Here is a 22838-nt window from a genome sequence, read left to right as displayed (position 1 = left end):
CTCAGCGCGGAGTTCCACATGCCTCGATCCCAGTTCTTCCGCTATCTACAGCTGCGCCATGCGCTCACCCCCAGCATCGCTCACTTGGAGTCTCTCCCTGAGTTTAGTCCGGTCGAGGCGAAAGTCTTTATGGGAGACCTGGGGGACAAGAAGGTCTCTCGCATCTATCAGACACTGGTTACCCATTGCTCCTCTACGTTACTTCCCCTCCGGGCGGCATGGGAGGTGGATGTGGGTCCCCTAGACGAGGACGATTGGAGGGAGGCCCTGGAGTCCCCACGAGGGGCTGCTATCGCCATGCCGCTTCGGCTAATTCAATTTAAATACCTCCATAGAGCCTATTACACCCGAGAGCGTCTGTGGAAGGCGGGACTGATTGAGTCTCCGGAGTGTCTGCGCTGTAGGGCTGCACTGGGTACGCTGCTGCATACGGTGTGGTTGTGTGCTCGACTATCTGGCTTTTGGAGAGGTGTATGGTGCTGCCCGTCTGAAGTCCTAGGCTGGGATCTCCCCCGCACTCATCGGCTGGGGTTGCTCCATGTCATGGAAGGTATCGGTGGGAACATTTACAAACGCCACCTGCTGTTGCTGGGACTTGTTGTGGCTAAAAGAGACCTGGCCCGGGCATGGAAGGGAGAGAGAGCCCCCCCTTGTCGGCATGGAAGGCTGGACTGGATTACTACATGGGACTTGAGAGACCGGTGTTTGAGGCAAGGGGATGCCCCCGTAAACATTTCAAAATCTGGAAGAGGTGGGCTGATTATAGAGGGTTGTATTTGGATCCCCCGGCAGAGAGGAAGGAAGACATATGAATGAGATGTGTTGTAATGGCCTGAGTTCTGTGGCATACCTGTCACACCACACCCGAGACTTGCTTGCTGCATTTTGCACACGTGCGTGGGGGGGGTGGGAATGGGGGGGGGGGGTTGGGGGTAGGGGGAGTTGGGGGTGTGGGTGGGTTGCGGGGTTATTCTTATTGAGCTTTTCAATTTTTATTGATGGGACAATTGTGCATGTGTAATATTCTGTGCCATGACTGTTGGTGGTGATCTCCTGATTGTGGGGAGCCACACTTTCCCTTGCTTTAACTGCTCAATAAAATCTGTTGTGAAAAAAAAAAAAGGTGGCTGGGAGGCCGCAGCGTGGGAGGTCTCCAGGAGCAGCGATCTCTGGGCAAGTCACCCACCACAGCAAGCCCCACAATCAGGGCGTCAATCTATTAATGCTCAATCATCTGTGACATAAGGAGCTTCTCAGGATCACTGTCGGTTGTGCGATCCATTGCCTCAGTGTAGGCGATCGATGCTCCCTGCTGGTACAGGATGCTAATTTTTGTCCCGGACCGCCGGAGCTTCACACCAGTGCGGCCATCTTGCGCGTGCCCTCGCTAAAGGAGGAAGTTCTCTTGGCCAAAAGAGCTATAGAAAGGGTCCCGGTTTCAGAAGTAGGCACCGGCTGTTATTCCCGCTACTTTCTGATTCCGTAGAATAACAAAGGGCTGCGGCCCATTTTAGAGCTTCGGCCGGTCAATCTCTTCCTCAAGAAGGAGAAATTCAGGATGCTCCTTCTGGCTAAGGTCTTGAATGCCCTAGAATAAGGAGAGTCGATGGACTGGATGGTAGCGTTGGACCTGCAGAATTTGTATTACCACATCCCCATTCTGCCGGGCCACAGGCTTTACCTGCGGTTCAAAGTAGGCCACAAGCACTTTGTTTACTGTGCTCCCCTTCAGCTTCACCAGCGCCCCTCCGGTGTTAATCAAGTTGATGGTGGTGGTTGCAGCTCATCTGCGCAGGTTAGGGGTATCAGTCTTTCCCCTACCTTGACAACTAGCTGTTGAAGGCGTCCTCACCCACCTTCATACTACGGCAGACCTCCTACATTCGCAGGGGTTCTCTATAAATGTGCCAAAGTCATACCCAGCTCCTTCTCAGAGACTTCCTTTCATTTGAGATGTTCTGGACACAGTGCCATTTCGGGTCTATCCTCCCGAGCAGCGAGTCAACTATATTTGGGCTATGATACTGATATTTCTGCCTCTATCCTGGATTTCAGTGAGACTGACTCTGAGGCTGTTGGGCCTCATGGCCTTCTGCATCCCATTAGTGAGGCATGCCTGGTGGTGTTTGCGGGCCCTCCAGTGGGACCTGAATTTCCAGTGGGCACAACATCAGGGAAATCTCACCAATGTGGTTCAGATATTAAAAGGGACTGCAAAAGATCTGCTGTGGTGGTTGAAGTACTGCGATTAGGTCAAGGGAAGATCCCTTTCCCAACCAGATCTCACAGTAGTGACAAATGCGCACTTCTGGGATGGAGCGGCCATCTGGGAGAGGTGGCGATCAGGGGGCACTGGTCTCTGGCAGAGTCAGGCTCCACATAAATTTGTTGGAGCTCCGAGCAATTCGGTTGGCAGTAAAAGGCATTTCTGCCCTCTGTCAAGGGGAAGTTAGTGCAGGCGTTCACGGACAACAGCGCCAATTGGTACTGCAACAAGCAGGGCAGGGTGGGGTAGTGGACCATTTTTTCGAGAAGCCCTGCATCTCTGGACATGCCAGGAACAGCAGGGCATAAGCCTCGTGGTACAACACCTGGCAGGTTCTCTAAATGCCAGGGCAGACAAACTCAGCCGTTAATGCCTAGCAGATCACAAATGGCGTCTCCATTCAGAGGTTGCACAAGGTCTCTTTCAGCAGTGGGGAGAACCTTGGTTAGATTTGTTCGCCTCCGAAGAAAACACGCTGTGTCCGCAGTGCTGCTTGCTGGAGTTTCCAAGGCGGCTACCGCTTTCGTTGTAAGTGGAGCTCAGGCCTACTGTACGCCTTTCCACCCATAATACTCCTGACCAGGGTTCTGAAGAAGATCAGATGCGACCGGTAAATCCGGACTGTGCAAAGAGTCTGTTATCCAGAGCTTCTGAAAATGAGAATCAATCCTCCAATCAGGCTGCCCCTTCGGGAGGATCTACTGTCACAGTAGCAGGGGAGGGTCCTCCATCCAAACCTGTCAACTCTACACCTTCATGCGTGGAGATTAAGGTGCAGCAGTTGATGGCTTTTGACCTTCCTCCCGCAGTAAGCAAAGTTATCTTGGCAGCCCTCCACTAAGTCGGTATACGCTAGCCGTTGGTAGAAATATGTATTAAACTGTACAGAAAAGTCTGTTGACCCTTTTTCTGCTTCTCTTTCTACTGTCCTTTTATTAATTCTGACCCTTGCCCAGCAGGGCTCTGCTTTGGGAACCTTCAAGGGTTACCTTTCTGCTCTGCCTGCTTTTTTGAAGCTGCCAGACCAGCTCTCTCTTTAAGTCTCCAATTATACATAGGTTTTTAAAAGGGCTGGCTCACATGTTTCCACCCACACCCTCTGTTATGCCAAAGGGCCCTTAATTTGGTCCTCACCTACCTGATGTGTGGTCCTTTGAGCCTTTACATAAATATCCCCTCTGGTTGTTGACCATCAAAACAGCCTTCATAGTGACGATTACATCTGCCCAGAGGGTGAGTGAGTTGCAGGCGTTATCTTGCTCACCTTCATATCTGATATCTTTTTCGGACAAAGTGTTGCTTCGCAGCCGGGCTTCATTTTTGCCAAAGTTGTATCCCCATGCCATCTCAGTTAATCCATTAAATTGCCCACTTTTTTTGCTCCCTTGCATCCCTCTTAGGAGAAGGAGCGTCTCCACCGACCTGACCCAAAAAGAGCATTGTCGTTCTAACTTGACCGCACAAAAGAGTTCCGGAGGACACCCAACTGTTTGTGGGGTGCGTGGGAGCGAAGAAGGAAAGGGCGGTGCCGAAAAGGAAAATCTCTTGCTTGCTATGCAAGATCTGCTATGCCCTGTCAAATGAGCAGCCCCCTGAGGGAATAAGGGCCCATTCCACCAGGGGGAAGGCTGTGACTACGGCCTTGGCTCGGGGTGTCCCAGTCCTAGACATCTGTCAGGCAGCAGTGAAGACATCTTTGCACACATTTGCCAAACATTACTGCCTGGACAGTCCGGTCCGCAGGGATGGGCATTTTGCCCTTTCAGTCCTGCAGGACATCCTAGCTTGAGGTATTGGTCCGCAACCCACCGCCGGGATGGTATGGCTTGGATATCCAATTCAAAAGTAAGGAATCTGCAGCTAGAAGTCTCTTATCAGATGAAAAAGTTACATACCTTCGGTAACGCATTATCCGGTAGAGAATCTATCTAGCTGCAGATTCCTAGAGCCCCACCCATGCCTCCCAACTTTTTGCACTAATGTTGTAGGGCTAGGATTACTCCCCTTGCCAGGAACTTGGTTTTGTACATGACTGCGTCAGTTGCTTCATGGCTCTGCTCTTCTGGCGTGGCGTGACGTCCGTGCTTCTGGGTGGTGCCTATATCAGTATCGCGATTACACAACAGACACTAATGATGCCGACGACGTCTCACAGCACCAAATAGAGCCTCCTGACGGTGCGCACAAGTGAAATTACTCCGCAAAAGTTTCTGGATCCAGCCTGACGCCTGGGAAATTCAAAGGTAAGGTATCTGCAGCTAGATCGCTACTATCACATATTGCCCGTATATGGTTAGCAGGACTCTGGAACCATTCATATCTATAGAAGATAGAGAGTGATTGTTAAAAAGTTGAGATGCAAAATACTCAAAATATATAATGAATAGTAGTGTAGACTATAAACACACTTGACAAGTGCCACACTTAATCATGAAAGCTTGACATGCTTCCCCACCAATAAGTACCCAGGCATTGGAATTTTGATAGAGACTATTAACCTGGTTCATGTACCTATCAGAGGCCTTTCTGAGCATTATGGAGGATCATACGGACAGATCTCCATAATTGATTTGCTGAAACATAAAGGGCTATTGCAGTATTAGTGTGAATGGTGGTATCTTGACCTGAGATAAAACCGATCTAGAAGTCTAGCATAGATTTGCGTGACTGTATTGATGAGATAATTTAGTCAGTATGATCCTCTCGCCATAAAGAGCTTTCATTTCATTTTAAAGATTGCAATATTGACGAAATCCCAAGCGGGTATGGCCTTAATAATGTGGAGTAAAATAGGAGCTACTATACCCATGAACAGTTTATGAAATGCTACAAGAAGTACATCCTGGCCTGCAGCTTTACAAGAAGACAGTGATAGGATAGTTACGTTGACTTCCTATATAGTTATGCCAGCCTCGAGCATGTCAGTTTGGTGTTTGCTCTGTATGTTTTCCATATATTGGGCAATAAATAGCATCTGAGTCTGCATGATTTTCCGAACTACAATGAGATAAATTATGCCACATTGCTGTAGGATTTATTGGGCATGAGATAAGATTTGCACTTTGTCATTTTTAAGTATACTGTATACTGGATCTACTCGGTTTCTCTTTAATTTTATAGGCCAATATATTCCCAATAAACTCTGTACTTGTAATCACACCTCTTCTGCACCATGTAAGAAGCAGCCGCTTTGTCCCTCAAAGTACGAGTGAATCTACAACAATACTCCATCTTATGCAAAAAGCAATTCCTTTTGGATCGGTCTTTTTGATAAATCAGGGTGAAGCTGAGTTTTCTAACTGCAAAGTTTTCTATTGCGATCCACCATATATTTGAGTGATGCCTCTAATATAGGCCTTTAGTTTATAACATACAATGAAAATAGGTGCAGATCTTAGATTAATCCCTCCAAACTCCTTTAGTAGTATAAGCCTCTTATTTGATTACAAATGTGTTCAATTGTCGGTTATTGGTACTGGGAAGCTGCTAACTCCAGGAGAAGTGCCTGGACATTTGTTGTGATTCTCAAGTTCAAAAATCTGTAAGCTTAAAAATGTACCTTTCGTCCATGATTCAGGAGAGTGCCAGTGAATGTTTACAGGCTTACTCTCGCTGCAAGGTATCAGGGTTAGGGTGGCTGTTTCAAATAAAATGCAGTTTGTCTTTCACTTTTGTGTGTAACCTTATTTGTAGCATGTGTTTTTTTCTGTCCTGCTGGTCTCCGAACTGGTGATCTGGATGGACCATCAGGTGTTTTAGATAGTTTTATGAATGCAAACTTTAATGATGCAGCTTTATTTTCCATCACTTGAAGATGCTGTTTACAGGTTACTCTTTACTGAAACTCCATCCCTAGGTATTTTTGCGATTGTGCTTTTTGAATAGTTTATTTCCCCATCTACATTCCAGATGTGCCCAGTGCGCTGACAGCAGGTGAATTCCAGTACTTTGATCTTAACATAATTGGACCAATGTTTGTTCAAACTACAGTACCTGCAGAGTTTATCTCAGAGACATCTAGCTGCAGATTCCTTACCTTTGAAGTTCCCAGACGTCAGACTGGATCTGGAAGATTTTTCTTTGAATAATACCTCTGCCCAACGGTGGGTGGCGTCAGACCGCTCTGCTTGGCCATGCCATCTGCGCTAGAAGTGATGTCCGCGTCACCTACCTTGGCACCACCTCGGCACACTGACATCCATTCTTTTCTTTCTTTGCCAGCCAGCCCAGATCCATGACGAGAGCTGCTCTCAATTACTTTTTGACAGCCTTCTTTTTAATGTTTTGTCTACCACCTTTTTTTTGTTAGCGTGTAGGCTTTTTCCACCATGTGTAAGAAGGCTCTGGTTTTACGCAGTGTGGTGCCTGTTACTCTAGCAATCCCGAGGTGCTCTTCTAGGGGGTAGTGTGGTCGAGCAGCCTTATACTTATCAGAGAGGAGTGTTAGACTTCTACAAAATACACAATCAATAAATGCTGCACATGACTCAATAAGGAGATCTACAGCAATTTATAAAAATAGCAAGGATCTTCTATATATTGAGGCAAAAGAATCAGTGCAATCAGATAGGAATACTTTAGGTTTTTAAAAGTCGACACTTAATGTATTTTTCAGAGGCTACATTGTTATCCCATGGGAGAATAAACAAATACGACATACAGGTAGAGTACAGCCACTTACAAGACCAATCTCCTGCACTTAAGGTGAGTATGGTGCAAGGTCCAAGGCAGTAATAGTAGGTCACCTCCTGGTTCTTTGGGTGAAGCCCTTGCAGTTCTCCCAGGCTTTGGAGACACAGCAGCCACAGTACAAGTTGTCTTTTGATGCAATTGTTGAAGTCAGCAGACAGACCGGCAGGGTTGGCACCAAGTCATTTAAAATTTACTTCAATCAATGGTAGAGAAAAAAAAACAGCTTGGGGGAAAACCAAAGAGTTAGTGACATTAACCCTGGAATTTAAATTCACAATTAATAAAAACAATTAAATCACACCTCTAGAAGTTCATGCACATAATACTACAGAGATAATACAATACCCTAAAATAATCACAAGTATTGGTAATGTGATCAACGCAGAACCGATGAATCAATTAACAAATTCTAATCGGAATAATCAAGCCTCAAACACAGAATCAGAAGCCATTGGGAAAAAGAATTGAGAATAAATTATGATTTAACTCACTCAAGCAGGATATGTATCATAAATTGCTAATAAGAATTGGACAAGTCTGAAGTAGTTCAATAAAAATGTGTCCAAAGCAACTGAAAGATATGTCAGAAATTGGGGAGTCAGATCAAAAGATCTACTCGATATTGCATTGTGTAGGAAAGCCCCTTTTTGACACGGACGCCTCCACTTTTTGACTGTTATTTGATGTAATTTTGACTGGTAGTGCACTGGGTTCCTCCTAACCAGGTCCCCAGTGGCAGATCTTTTTTCCAAAACTGTTCAATAGGTTGCCCAATTGGCAATATGTTTAGCACTCCCTATAGATCACTAGAAAATGATACATTTGGTAACTAGGGCAAGGAGGCTAAAGAGGGTACCTATGGGCTGCAGCATGTATTGTGATAACCTAAGGGACTCCCCTCATCCAACACATCTAGAATAGCACTGCAGGCTGCGTGTTTTGGTGCAGACAAAAGTGAAAACACGACATGACACACATCTCTGGGTGCCATGTCCCCTAACACGACAGACCTTAAAGCCATAAGGCAGGGTGCATTCTATTACACATGCGGACATATCTGCATGAGCTGATGTGCCTTTGTGCTGGTCTTTTCCAATACTGCCAGTACAAGTAACCAGGGAAGCCATTTTAGGAACATGGGCTGGACACTGTTGAAAACGAGTTTCCCAGCTACATTATGGCTTCACTGAAAACAGAGATGTTGTCAAACATCTCTTATTAATAAGCCCACACTGATTCCAGTGTTGGATTGATTAATACATGCACACAGAGGGCACCTCAGAGGTTCCCCCTGAAAAACCTACCAACAAGTAGTGGCCTAGCTGACTAGTCTTAGCAAACCTGACACCACAGACCAGCTTTTGACCCCAGGGATGAGGGCCTTTTCTCTCAGGAGGTCAAAAACAAAGCCTGCTTGGGCAGAGGGTGTTTACTCCCCGTCCCACAGGATGACCTGCGAATTAGCATTCCAAGGCAGTAAGCTTCAAACCTTCCACTGCCTTTAGTATGCGAATCTGGCTTTCCTCACATGAGAGCATGCTGACCCCCCCCCCCCCCTGGACCAGGACCTGTTTGGCACCTGGACAAGGTGGGAAAATTATTAGTCGGATGGGTGTGCCCACCCTCAGACTAGTACCAGCCGTAAGGTGGGCTACTTGAAGTGGATGCGACTTTTCAAATCCGCCAACATTGTGACAGGGATATGCCCAATGACACACTGCCTCTTCTCAAAATCTGTTTAGCCTGGCGTGGCACCTGCAGTGCTGAACCGTTACAGTGCAAGCTGTTAGATGGTTTATTTGTTTCATCCCCTGGCCCATCAAGGACTTGCTGTGTGCTCTGTTCTTTGTGGGGGGAATCTTTGGCAAAGAAAGGCAGTGCAGTGCAAAAAATAACTTTGTCACAGTGTATAGTCCTCTGCATCAAGAGGTATTACTCCATGGCCAAGAATCAGCCTATGGCGGAGTTAAGGGCTCATTCCCCCAGGGCCAAAGCTGCTACCACTGTGCTGGCAAGCAGAGTGCATGTCTTTTACATCTGGTAGACGGCGTCGTGGTAGTCTGTGCACATACGGACGCACTATTGCCTTGACAGTCATGTCATTCGTAAAGGACATTTCACTCTTTCAGTTCTAGAGACTTGTGATCTCACCCATTACACAGATCCACCTCCTTGGGAGGTACTGCTTTGGTACTTATTCTAAAGATGAGTAATTCGGGGTTAGAAGTATCTATCAGAATAACAAGTTTCGGTAAGGCTATTTCAGGTGGATACTCTTTCTAACTGTAGATTCCTCACTGCCCTCTTGCCTCCTTGTTCTGTAGACCAATCAAAGAATCTGCACACTAGTATTACTGATTATTAGAACATTGGAATGTTGGGAGCTCCATTGAAAACAATGGAGTGCTCTGGGCTTATAATGGCTGGTATAAGCCTGGAGCTCCAACATTCCAATGTTTCTTTGTTCACAGCTCTGGCTGTGAACAAAGGGTTCAGGGAGCCTGAGGGGATTCCAATCCCCTCACGCTCCCAAAAGGCTTTGTTTATTTTGTTAGAACATTCTGTCCTCTAGTGACAGAATGTTCTAATAGCCTTATAGCCCTTCGTAGATGGGCTATACCGCTATTAAAGTCCCTCTCCCTTGTTAAAGGCCCTCGCCTTCGGCTCGGGGCCTTTAACGCTGGAGAGGGCCTTTAATAGCCGGTATAGCCCTCTACGGCGGGCTATAAGGCTATATTGTTGGGCTCTGCGTCCCAGGGTGCAGACATAGTCAAGAAAGGCACTGATCTCTCGGCGCAGGAGTGGCACATATAAGTAGTTCTGTTCATCACTTCTGGGATGACATGAAGTTCATGCAGAGCTGGGCGGCTCTACCTACCGGGGCAGAGGATAAGTTCTGTTAAATCTTCCAGGTCCAGTCTGGCACCTGAGGATAGCCTAAAGGTGAGAAATATGCTGTTAGATAGACTATCCACCAGAAAGAGCGTTATAAAAGGTGAGTAACTTGTATATTTCCCATTCAATACTTAAACCTTATATATATTGGTGAAGTGAATATTTCAGCTTCTCGCCCAGATCCTAAAGAATTAGGGTTGGTATGTTTAAAAGGTTTGCCAAAACACCACTGGGTCCTTCAGTGCAGTATGTTAGAGTATGACAATATCATATATTTATGTAATTGTTAGCCTTCATGCAAAACCTTTTATTTAAACATTCAAGACATGTACCTATGTGCACTATACCAAAAAGTAAACCGGATTCATTGTTTTAGTAGAACATTTACGTCCCAAATAATTGATAAATTTGGTATTTACAAATCACTCTTAAGTGATGTATTTAGATTGTTTTCAATGACATTGACACCATTTTCTTTTAACTAATTTCAGGAGTTCTCCAGGCATGTTGAGTTAAATGAAGACATTGCGGATTCAGACAATTCATCACATGAAAGGTTGTTATGACGTTATTGCTTCATTATTAAGTGAAATATTACATTTTGAGCTATAATAAGTTGTGAAAAGAAAAGGAGTATAAACTCGAACAATCAACTTCTCTGTCACAGGATCTTCATTAATAACTATTAACAAATATTCCCTACCTGTGGGCAAGATCCCGAAAACGCCTATTGGATACCATGGATTACAGAAAAGTCTTACAGCTTATCTAAAGACAATTGCCCTGTTTTGTTTGTAACTGCAATACTTGTTAAAAAGTATAACTTTTTAGCTGGGTTGATTAAAGTTTTCATTTTCTACTTCATAGAAGGAAACATGCAGAAAATGTAAATAAATGGCGGGATGTCTTTTTAAGGAAATATTTACCAATTTCTGAGAACAGGCTGCTATTGCATTCTTGGTTTCCGTGCAGTGACGATAGGTTCATAAGTTAGTTTGTCTGTTCTGGAGCAAAAAGCCTAAACACGGTCCTGAGACCGTCCCCTTTTTTTCAAAATCTTCCTTCTTAATCAGAGTATTTCTTTTCCTCTTGCTCCCGTTGCTTGTCTTCTGAGACGGAATGTTTTTTGTTTTGTTTTTTTCCTTTCTCTGTTGTATGAATGTCTTCAGGACAGGGTTGAGCCTATGGTACATGCATCATGGTGAACGTTATACTTCAGATCAAAAGGGGGAGGAAGAAGATGCTGCAATCCATTCAGCTTCCTTACAGTAATCCATTATCAATGGAGAATGGATCACTTGTACCTGTGTTACCAGGGTCCGGTATTCTGGCCGTCTTAAAAAAAACCTTATTCACATATGTAGGTAGTCGGGCTGTATATCTTGATTGTCCGCCTAATTATAAACGTGACAGCATCATCATTGTTTTTTATTTTTGGTAAGCTATCCTCCACCTGGAGGTAGACCCACTGGATATAGCAGTAGTTATCAGTGATAAATGGTGCTCAAGAGAAGTGAGTTTAAATTGTCTTCATTGCCAAATGTAAAAACTTTATTCAGTTTGGAATGTAGGAAAGTAAAATCAGTGTGGTGCGTAAAAAGACAAGTTACCAATCTAACGCACTTATTCGTCCATGTGAGTGGTCAACATGTTTCAGCCCCATTTATGTGCCCAGCCGGGTCAGGGGGCTTTCTTCAGGACCTAAGGTTGTGCAGGCTAAAATATTTTTACAGCCTAGGTGGATGGATCATTGACTCACCAATCTTGATTGTACTAGTCGTGGGTCAAGTTGTACCTATAACTTAAATTCTCTAACTTGGGGCTTTCTAGGGGTGCCGGCTAGCATATTAACCTGCTGCCGTAGCCGGTTATAGCAACTTGTGTATCAGTGCTACTTAACCCATGACTAGTACAAACAAGATTGGTGAGTCAATGATACATCCACCTAGGCTGTAAAAGTATTTTAGCCTAGTACTCGTACAGTAAGTGAACTTGTATCCGGATGCTCGGTATATACTCACAGTTGGAGGCTTATCGCGGCAACTTGTTTGGTTTAGTTTATTTTCCTTAGCACAGTGAGGCAAAATGGGAAGATGGAATTTGTCATAATAGTGCCTCTAAAGTTTCCAACACAGTCAGAAACGAAAATTGATGGCTCTGGCAGGCCTCTGACTTCAGAGCAATGCACATCTTAAAAAGATCTCGCTGCAACGTAGGTGGGCCTGCCGGGTGACATTTGTAAATATAACAGTTCTGCATCTTCACAGTATAATGCTGTGAATATTTACACAGGCACCTAGATCAGAGTATTAAGTACCCAGAAGTAGACTGGTTGTAAACGTTCCAAGACTTACGCATAGAGCCGATTAGTTTATCCTGAACCAAAGGCAATTGGGCATGTATGATTGGAGTATTAATTTTGTGAGAGAAGGTGACAAATTGCCTACTGACCTTAAGGGGGCTAGTGGTTTTGAAAAATGTGATGAATGAGATTTTCATGACTATGCCATATCATTATCTCTGTTCATACTTTGACTTTGGGTCTAAATTGTCCACCATCACAAGAGTGTAATGTTTTAAGAAAAAAATAGGAAACCAGGACCTTTTCGCCCTTAGAGGAATTATTTAAGGCTAGAATTGCCTCCATGGTGGGGAACAATGTTCTCCATGGATAAATAACTGTTTGCCATTTGATTTTTGGAGTGTAGAACAGTTGCACCATTGTGCAAAGATTAATACTGAAGACCTTTATCCCCTTGGTGGAGAGAATGAGTTTGAGTTTTTTGACATACAATACAACAACGGTGCACCACGTAACCAATAAGGAAGAAGTGGTTTGGACACAATTAGGGTGACTAGACCGAGCAGGCTGACTTCGTTCAAAATAGAAACTTAATTCCGAGGAGTTTTTTCTTATATTTGATGATTAATGTTTCTGATGGATACTTCTACCTGCATATTTCTTTGCCTGTGAATGTCCCTTAAGGCATCAGAATGGATCTCATTTTTTGTTTTTAACCCTCTGTGTTGATAGGGAGGGGCATTGGTGTTGAAAATGGCATCCTTTTAATGTCATGTAAAACCCACAGCTAACTGATGTCAGTTCCTTTTTCTCGCAGCTACTGATGTTGATCTTGAGTAACAAATGATTTCATTGTTGTTTTTCCTCACCTAGATCAAGGGGTAAGTCATCAGCTCCTTTGAGGTCATATTTATCAGAGCTTGAACTAGTTGGCCATAATTTATCCTTCAAAAGGCAACCATGTAGCTCCCCCAGCATCGCATATGGCTCCACTGTCCCAAGCTCCTCTATCGCCAAAACTGTATCCACCAGTGATGGCTTAAGTGGAGTTCACTGTTCGGGAATAGATTCTACTGCCTTCTTACATGCAGTGTAGCACATGTTCCTGTTAGGTTTTGTGCTTTGTCTGCCTTCGAGCCCCATTGGTCCAAATGGGGTCCACTAGGGCTAATACCTATGTGACGTCCATGGTGCCAAGTGTTCCTCATATAGCCTATAAATAGCTGGCTCAGTACAGATTCCGTTGCCACTGATTCTACTTCCTCCTCCGATGTTAGAAATACCTTTTCCTCCTATTAAACGTCACTTCAGGAATCAAAGTAGTATTGAGAAGAAATATTTCCATTTGGTGTGAGATTTTGGACAGGCTTCCTTACAAATATTGAATGACCTTGTTGGCACTAATTCAAACACCATTTTCATAGGTAGATGACCACGTAGAGACAGATTATTTTGATGGTGGGGTACATCTCTTACCTTTCTATGCTATAGACATATTTGTTTACTTCGTATTGCAAAATGCCAATGGATTGGATAAGTCACCCAAAATAGAAATAGACCCTCCCCCTGGTCTTGTCTGCACTGAAATGACTTCTATGTGAACAATGGTGAGAAAGCCAGTGGAAGTCCTGGAGCTGCTTTTGTCCTCAGTAGAGGCTTCTGCAGCATTCTAACAGATGTTCTTCAGCCTGCTACATCTTCTGAAACTCTCTACCCTTTAAGCCTTCATGAAAACTATTAAAGACTTGTGGAACAAGCACTCTTCAATGCTTGCTGGCAGCATGGCTGTGGCTAGGAGATGTAGGCCAGCCCCATCTCCATACCCTTCTCATCCTTCTCAAATCCATCTCCAGAGAGCCTAGTGCTGCAGGTCACTTCATGTGGCAAATGATTCCGGAATCCTTGCCATCCAACTCAAGACAGAGACTAAAAAACTTGAACCCTCAGCAAGAAGGCTCTCTGCTGGAAGTCTGGCTTTGTGATTGATACATGCTTTATCCTTATTTTCTGGATGTGGGACATGGCTGTGATGGTTGCCCAGAGCTTCCATCATCCAAAAGAACATTTTGCTGAGGTTGCTAAAGACTGCGAATATCCACACAAGTATATCACCTAGGCATCGCTAAATAAGCTGAATTCTGTGGCTATGGTGCTAGGCACCCCCTCATGGTCAAGGCTCCCAACTCCAAAATAAACTCCAGTACGTTCCATACTATGCCACCTGATAGGGAATCTAAAAGGCTGAATACATTCTAGATGAGGATGTTATCTTCACTCAACCTGACACTGTGGTCACTGAATACTGTGGCCACGTGGGCCGATACTCCCATACGATCTGGGATTTGGTGGTGCAAGGCAGCAACCACTGTCTTAGCTCGCTGAGTTCCTATCCTGGATATGTATCAGACTGCAAAGTGGGTTTCCTTGACACATTTAGGAAGCACTACTGCCTAAGCAGTCAGGTCCTGCGTGACGATCACTGTGCCCGTTCGGTCCTACAGGACATTTTTGTCTAATCCGCTTTGCAGCCCAACTTCCTCGTATGAAATTGGCCCACAGAATCACCTTTGGGGAGGTATTGCTTGGGCGTCTATTTTAAGGTAAGGTATTTGCGTCTAGAAGTCTCTATCAGATGAACTAGTTACTTGCCTTCGGTAATACCTTATCTGTTAGAGACTCAATCTAGCTGTAGATTCCCTACCGATCTTCCCGCTTTGTGAATAGTGTAAAGGGTTCACCCCTTCTAAGGGCCCTAGCTTGGCACACCAGTGGGCAGTGTTTCTCATGGCTCCAAGCTTCTGAAGTGTGAATTCAGGAAAAGAAACACAAGCCTGTACACTGGGGTTGCTCCTATAAGGGCACCACACACATCACTTTCAGTGTAGATGATGCCACGTGAAGCTGAACGATGCCACCTACCAGCACGCAGGGGTACTGCTCACCACAAGGTTCCGGATCCAGTCTGACACCTGGGAAAATATTGTGAGGTAAAGAATCTGGAACTAGATAGTCTCTATAAGTTAAGGCGTTACTGAACATAAGTAACCTGTTCTTCATCTCCATTACAAGTAATCCTTAAACCGAAAACTCCACTGTGCTAGGAAAGAATATTCCCTCTTAAGATTACAGGTTTCCTATCATGCAGTGAGTGCAGAAAACTGATGTCAGTCACAAACCCGCATGAGGCAGGTCTCTGGTCCTCGAGCTTATGACACATCCCTTAACTTATGCAACAGGTATGACCGAAGGCAGTCCGGGTCCAAAAAGCAAAGCTGCCCGTCACAGAACCCAAGATGAAGTCATGGGCCTTGTGTAAGTCCTGCTCCAATTTGAAGGCATAGATTTGCTCCAGAGAGAGGTTAACTTTGGGGTGAGTCAGTCGCTAAGTCAAATTCGAAGTCCAAACAAAAGCACAAGTGAGTCAAGCAGGACATAATCCCAAGAGAATGCGCAAAGTTATCATGGTGTCAATCGGTCTCCTTCAAGATGCCAAGTTGCAGATCAGATTTCACAGTTTGTCGTGATGCTCGCCATATTTCTCAGGCCATCTGCGGCGCAGCAGCAAATGAAAGTCTTTAACGAAACTGTGCTGCAGATATTTAGCACTCTACTGGCTTCCTCCAGTGTTCCTTTGGGTCCCAGGGTACTACAGGGGCCCTCAGTCAGGTTATCACCAGCAAATCAATTGGTGTTCTGTCTGATCCCCTTGGACTGATTACAGGCTCCATACCTGCTCGGGTACAAACTTTCACCCGGCTCTACAATCTGCTCTGGTCCCTCCCTCGTCTGTTCTGGAGTCAAAATCACCAGAGGAGAATCTGTTGCTGGTTCCGATGCCTGACACCAAACTAACTTTCAGCCCTACCCGACAAATGTCACTTTGCAAAGTTACTGAAGTACGATTGGTCACCATGCAGCCTGATGCTTATCCTTTACCACTGCTAAGGCTGAGGTTCCATCAGAGGCTTCCTTATCTTCTTGGCATAGATTCTGATCAAAGCTTGCTCCCACCCAAAGTTGATGATGAGGATGATTTAAGCCCTAATTATCATGATGACAATGTATACATGGACTTGTAGGCTTGATGCTTCCCCGAAACAGATAATCCTTGCCATTCGGACATCCAAAGGAAGAGGGATCCTCAATTCAGTGGTAATACAATGAAACACTGAGGACTTGGATCTGCAGCTGTCCTCTATTAAAATTAAGGCAAACTTTCTTATTGAAATTTTTAAATCTGGGCCATTCGCACATGAAAGCTTGTTCCCTTTCAATCAGACATCACAGACCGGCTACTAGCTACACTGATTTTCTCACTGAACAACCTACTCCTGAGAGCCTGGTTTTTCAGGATTCAACCAGCAAGGTAACCCAGTTTTCTTGGCACAAAACCCCCAGGTATAGAGTTGAGAGGATTAAGACTATCGACAAACATATTTTCTCTTCAGCTAGCCAGGCATTGAGTCCGTCAATGCAGTCTGTCTATTGGGCCAATATATGCCTGTGTTCTGGAACATGGCCAGTGAGATATTGCTACCATTTTTAGAAGATTTTAGAGGCTCACTGGCTCAACCCATTCAGGTTGCTCAAAATGTGGCCAAATATGATTTGTGCTGGCCTTGATACTGCTGATTGTCTGGGTAGAGCGGTTGGTGCCAGTGTGTTGCTGCTTCTATCCAATTCTTGAGGTCTTATATAGCGCATGGCTACCGGAAGGTCTTCCAGCGCTGCCAGACTCTAAAAGGGAGTGAGATGAAACTGATGAGCACGATCAGTTGTAGAAAAGCTGTCTTTAAGGCCTTGCGGAACAGAAGTTCACCCTCAGTAGACGCAGTTCCAGTGGTAGAGTGTTCCAAGTTCTGGGGGCCAGAAAGGAAGTGGATCGGCCACCCCAGCAGGTTCTGTGAATTCTGGGACCCTTCAGTAGATGGGCTGATGAGGATCTGATGGCTACTCCAGGGAGATAAGGAGATACTAATGATCTTAACAAGGGAGTGCCCTCTCTATGAATTGCCCTGTTCGTAATGCAGAGTCTAAAACTGCACTCAGAATTCCACTGGAAGGCAGTGCAGATCTCTTTAACCACTTCGATGCTGGTGACTGAACCATTCCGTCATCAGTCACGGTTGAGCTGTGCTGATGACGGAATGGTTCCGTCACGACCGCACCCTGTTCTGGAATGTCCAGCACCGGGGAAGAATCTGCACCGCACGGAAGCGGTTAAGCCTTAGTGGCCAATTGGTGTTTCTGAGAGTTTGTCTGGTGATGTCGGTAGCATTTTGCACAATCTGCTGTCTCCCTACGATTTAGAGGGGTGAGCCCAAAAACAGGGCATTCCCTTAGTTAAGTCTGTTAAGCATAAGGCCCTAAATGATCACTCCTCTGGCTGTGGGAGTCAGTAGGTTAAAGCCCTTCCAAAATAGTCACAGAATGCCATACAGCTGGCAGCAAGTTTTTTCGCTTGTTGGTCCGTGGTAAGACAAGAATCACGACAAATCCCAAGGCTCTTCATAGAGTTTTTGGAAGTGGCAGTTTGCTCAGACAGTCTGGGAGGGGCAACAGAGCAAAGTTCCTGAGATTGTTATCCAGCAACATGACTTATATTTTATCTTCATTTAGTTATCATTAGTAACCAGCCATCCTTGTCTTCAGGCTACTTCCTGAAGACAAGGAGTCCGAGATAGATGGCCTGAGCTAGAGTCAGGGTAGATTGACACAATCAACTGTGTGTTTTCGGTGTAAGAAACAAACAACGATCCATAGACTTGCACAATGTTAGTAAGGGCTCCTTCACTATGCATGGATGTGCTCTCCAGGATTCATTGGAGACTTAAAAGCTTCTCTCATGGATATGCTTGTCAATGGCTCACTCCTGTTCAGAAAAGGCGGATCCTGCCCTGGAACATTTCAAAGAATGTAGTGCCAGGGCATGCTTCTGGGTCTTTTGATCACTGACAAACCTTCTCTTCACCAGTTTATTAAATGCAGGGGTTATTCTAGGAGCCTGGTATATAGGCAGTGCCAGTCCCCCCAGCCACTGCTACAATCATCCCAGTCCTTACGAGGCTAGGGACTTGAATCTGGTAGGTGAGGTGCATGCCGACCTGGGCATAGGCCCTCCCAGTTGCCTTCCACCTGTGGCAACAACTACCAAGCTGCTTTACCTTTCTAGTAGCAAACAAACACACTGAGGAATGCAGTATCCGGCATTTACTTCAAGGGTGATATCATCAATGCGACAGATGGGTTGGCATGACTGTGCCCTAACCTTTCTTTCTGCTCTCCAACCACCCTTAAACCACACCTCACCCTCCTCCACATCAGTGCAAATCTCAGGTGAATACCTGGCAATCGGTTGCAATATTTGTGAATTTTACTTTCCAATGGAGCCATACACAGAGTTCCAGACTCTGAAATGGGGTGGGCTGCTACTCTCTTAATTTCCTCTCGTGCCGCAGGAGGATGGTAGCTTCAGCCCATCTTCGACCTTCATCCTCTCAATGCCTTCCTGCAGAAGGACAAATGTACAATTCTCATGCTGGGCCAGACCCTGTCTTTTTTGGATGCAAGTGACTGGAAGGTGTCCTTGAACCAGTAGGACGCATATTTTCATACACCCTTCCTGGAGTCCCACAGTTGTTACCTGTGGTTCAAGGTAAGCCAGGAGCATTTTCAGTTTGCCAGGCTCACTTTCAATCTTACCAGTGCCCCTTAGGTGTTCACAAAAGAAGTGGTGGTGGTGGCTGGCGATATTTGAAGTTCTAGGATACCAGTTTTCCCATACCTTGATTACTGGCTGTCAAAGGCTGGCTCTCCACAACCAGTCGTAGACTACCTGCAGATGATGCCGAGCCTCCTGACTTCATTGGGGTTTACGATCCATGAGCTGAACCCACTCCAGACTACTTCATAGGTTTTGTTTCATTGGAGCTGTTCTAGATTCGGTATAGGCAAGTGCCTTTCTCCATTTGCAGTGAGTCCAGTACATTCAGGCTATGATCTTGATATTTCAGCCTTGGTCCTGGATCTTGTTGAGAACAGCTGTGAGGCTTCTTTGCCTTTTAGTCTCCTGTATCCTCCTATTCTGCTACTCTAGGTGGCATATGTGTGCTCTGCAATGTAATCTAGTTCCAGTGAGACCAGCAACAAGGGAACCATCTGATTCTATCCAGGTTTTTGAGATGACTGCCAAAGATCTGCAGTGGTGCTACTTGTTCACAGTTGGACCAGAGGCAGGCTCTTCTTCCTACCTCACCCAGATCTGACGTTTGCGTCACTTCTGAGTTTTGGTGGGCCTCTGGGGGAATTGGAGATCAGAGACAACCCAGTTCCATATTCATCTGTTGTAGTTGTGGGCCATGTGTCTGCTGTTGAAGGCCTTCCTTCTGTTCAGAAAGGGGAGGCTGGTGCAGGTTTTCAAAGACACCATCACTGTTCTGTGGTACAGCAACAAGCATTATGGAGAGGAATGATGTGTCCGGGGCTCTCCACCTCTGGAGTTTGCTGGAGAGTCTGCAATATCTTGATCGATAACCACCTGGCGGATACCTTGAAAGCCAGAGGGACGAGCATAGCACACAGCATCTGGCTGATCATAAATGGTGCCTAAATCTCAACGTGGTGCAGGGCATCTTTTGACAGTAAGGAGAACGTTTACTAGAACTTTCCACCATTGTTGAGAATGCGCAGTGTTAAAACTTTTACATAATGGAGTTCCTGCACAGATACTTGATAGGAGATGCATTCTGGTTCAAATGAAACTTAGAACTGGTTGTTACTCTCATTTCCCCAGTTATGAAACCGATTCGAAACAGCCGGTCACAAATCTTTCTAGTACTCTGGATTTGGACAGAAGAGTGGTACCCAGAACATCTGGGCGTAAGCATCTGCCTGCCCATCATGGCAGGTTTCCTCACCGAAACCTGCTCTGTCAACACCTCCTTGCATGGAGATTGAGCAGCAGCAGTCAACTGCATTTATCAGTCAACCGGAGTGGATGTCATCCTTGCCACCAGTTTCTTTTCTATGAAGTCTATTTATTTCAGGTGCTAGGACACGTGTGGCTCGATGTGGTCTTCAACACAGACCCTATATAAGCCAAAATGCTGGATGTTTGGCTATTCACTTGTTCTTTGGGCCTACGAAGCACTATGAAAGGTTATTTGTCGTCCCTTTGTGATATGTCAAGGTGGATAGTACTTGCAATAAGATCTTCTATATACTGACCAAGAAGCAACTGCCAGAAGGTCTAAGAGCCCACTTCACCAGGGCTAAGGCGGATATCAATGTGGTAGCGCATAGGCTGCCTGTCCTTGACGTCTGCCAGGCTGCGACGTGGGCGTCAGTGTACATGTTCACCAAGCATTATTGCTACAGCAGCCATGTTTGGCGAGAAAGTCTTTATGCCCTCTATGTCCCACAGAACGTTTTGGTCCAAGTCTTCTCTACAGATCCTGTTTTGGTGTCTTTTTGTAAAGTGAAGAATCTGCAGTTAGAAATATCCATTAGAAGAACAAGTTACTTGCCTTTGGTAACCCTCTTTCCGAAAGAGACGTTGTCTAACCGCTTTTTTGTCAATGCCCTCCCACTTCCCTGTTCTGTGGAGTAGTCTTTTTAACATCGAAAAAGATCCCAAGTTAAAAATCTGCACACCAGTTCTATCAATTGTTCATGCTCTGAGTCTGATGGCATTGAAAGAGACAAACTAGAAACCTATATCAGCATGCAAGGCTAACACTTGTATGCAGCTCACTCTGTCACTTCAGGGGGCGGTATGTAGTCAACATAGAGCTGCACTTTGTCCTCTCACTGCATGGGAGAGCATTGCTGGTGAAAGATTTACCTGCGGGGCCTCCTAAGGCAAGGAATCTGTGGCTAGAATACCCACTGGAAAGAGCATATAGACATGTGTCTCCTTTGCCAATAACATTTTTGCATTGTTGGCGAAGATTATATGCCTGATACGGAACAATTCCCTGCAGAGAGGAAATGTAGCTAGATACTTTATAGATTCAAATGATGACTCAGCTTTTAAAAAGGCAGATTTAGACCCAAGTGCTCATCTGCTGCGTGTTTTATGTAACTCCCTAAGTGGCAAGGTGTATGTGAGTCCCTTGTGTTCGAGGTATGTGGGCTGCTGAATTCATATCTGTGCATAGATCGCCGCCTAGTGTTAGGTCCGGATGATTGCACATTGTTGTCCTGGAAGAGTCTTCGAAGTATCTTGAGATAGGTGGCTCCTCCCCTGGACTACAGTGCGCATGGCCATCCTCTCCATCCTCAGATTGTTTTTTTCCGCCATTGGGTTCGGATGTTACTATCTTAGCTCAAGTTAGGAAAACTTTCTACAAAGCCAAAAGGCTTTCAACAGCGTCGGTATTGTTTCGTTCGGTACGGATAACTTTGCTTCGAGAGGACATCGAGGAATCAGACGGTTCTTTCCACACTCGATTATACTGACGTCGGACGCATCTCTCCAGGGATGAGGAGCTCATGTACTCCACTACACAGTGCAGGGACTATGGACAGCACAACAAAAGAAGATGCACATCAACCTTCTGGAATTGATGTCCATCTTAATGGCAATGAAAGCTTTCAAAGTACACTTGTGCAACAAGGTCGTGTTGATCCGGACGGACAACATGACTGCCATGTACTACATACAGAAGCAGGGAGGAACACACTCTCCACAGTTGTTTCATCTGGCTCAGAGCATGTGGAAGTGGGCCATTCAGAGGAACATCTTCCTCATGGCGGAACACCTCCCGGGCAAAGACAACCAGATGGCAGATCTGCTCAGCAGACACAGCCACCAGATGCACGAGTGGGAGATACATCCATCAGTGCTTCCAGCAGTCGGGTCATCCAGAGATAGACCTATTCGCCACAAGGGAAAACGCAAAATCCCAAAGCTTCGCCGCCAGGTTCCCACATCCACAGTCACAGGGCAATGCGATATGGATGAACTGGTCAGGCAGGTTTGCGTACGCTTTTCCCCCAGCCCCTCTAATACCGCTGGTGGCACGCAAGATGAAGCAACACTCGATGACTCTCATCCTGGTCGCTCCAACGTGGGCGCGCCAGCCATGGTACACCACGCTAGTAGAACTTTCAGTGGTACCGCATCAAAGACTTCGGCTAACACCCAGACTTTTAACGAAGAGCCATGGCGAAATTCAGCACCCAGATCCGCAACAGCTCAACCTGGCGATCTGGGTCCTGAAGTCCTAGAATTTGGCTACCTCAACTTGCCACCAGAATGTATGAACATCATCAAGGAGGCAAGAAGACCCACAACCAGAGCATGTTATGCGGCTAAATGGAAGAGGTTTGTCATATATTGTAACAATAATGACATTAACCCACTGGATGCATCTATTCAAAACATTATCTGTTATTTGTTGCACTTATACAGATGTAATCTGGCGTACAGTTCCATTTGTATACATTATCCGCATTAGCAGCTTATCTTCAAAACAGGCAGCACCTCTCACTATTCAGAGTGCCTGCCATTAAAGCTTTTCTGGAGGGACTCAAACGAGTGATCCCTCCCAGACACCCACCTTCACCAGTCTGGAACCTGAATGTGGTCCTCACCAGACTGATGGGACCACCTTTTGAACCTCTACACTCTTGTGAGATTCAATTTCTTACCTGGAAAGTTGCTTTCCTAGAAGCCATTAC

General features: G+C 45.5%; 1 protein-coding gene across 5 annotated transcripts in view; it reads left to right on the top strand.

The window, feature by feature from the left end:
* Window positions 1-22838, top strand: part of ZNF280D (zinc finger protein 280D) — a 761599-nt gene that overhangs the window by 637135 nt on the left and 101626 nt on the right. For all 5 annotated transcript variants that reach the window (XM_086958356.1, XM_086958358.1, XM_086958354.1 and 2 more), the window contains one exon: window positions 10345-10409. In XM_086958356.1, the coding sequence (XP_086814482.1) occupies window positions 10345-10409 (65 nt within the window). The remainder of the gene's footprint in view (window positions 1-10344; window positions 10410-22838) is intronic.

This window comes from Lissotriton vulgaris, chromosome 2_1 (assembly GCF_964263255.1).
Source record: "Lissotriton vulgaris chromosome 2_1, aLisVul1.2, whole genome shotgun sequence".
In the NCBI taxonomy this organism is placed as follows: Eukaryota; Metazoa; Chordata; class Amphibia; order Caudata; family Salamandridae; genus Lissotriton; species Lissotriton vulgaris.
The sequence above is the reverse complement of the archived record's forward strand: the minus strand, read 5'-3'. Positions and strand labels throughout refer to the sequence as shown.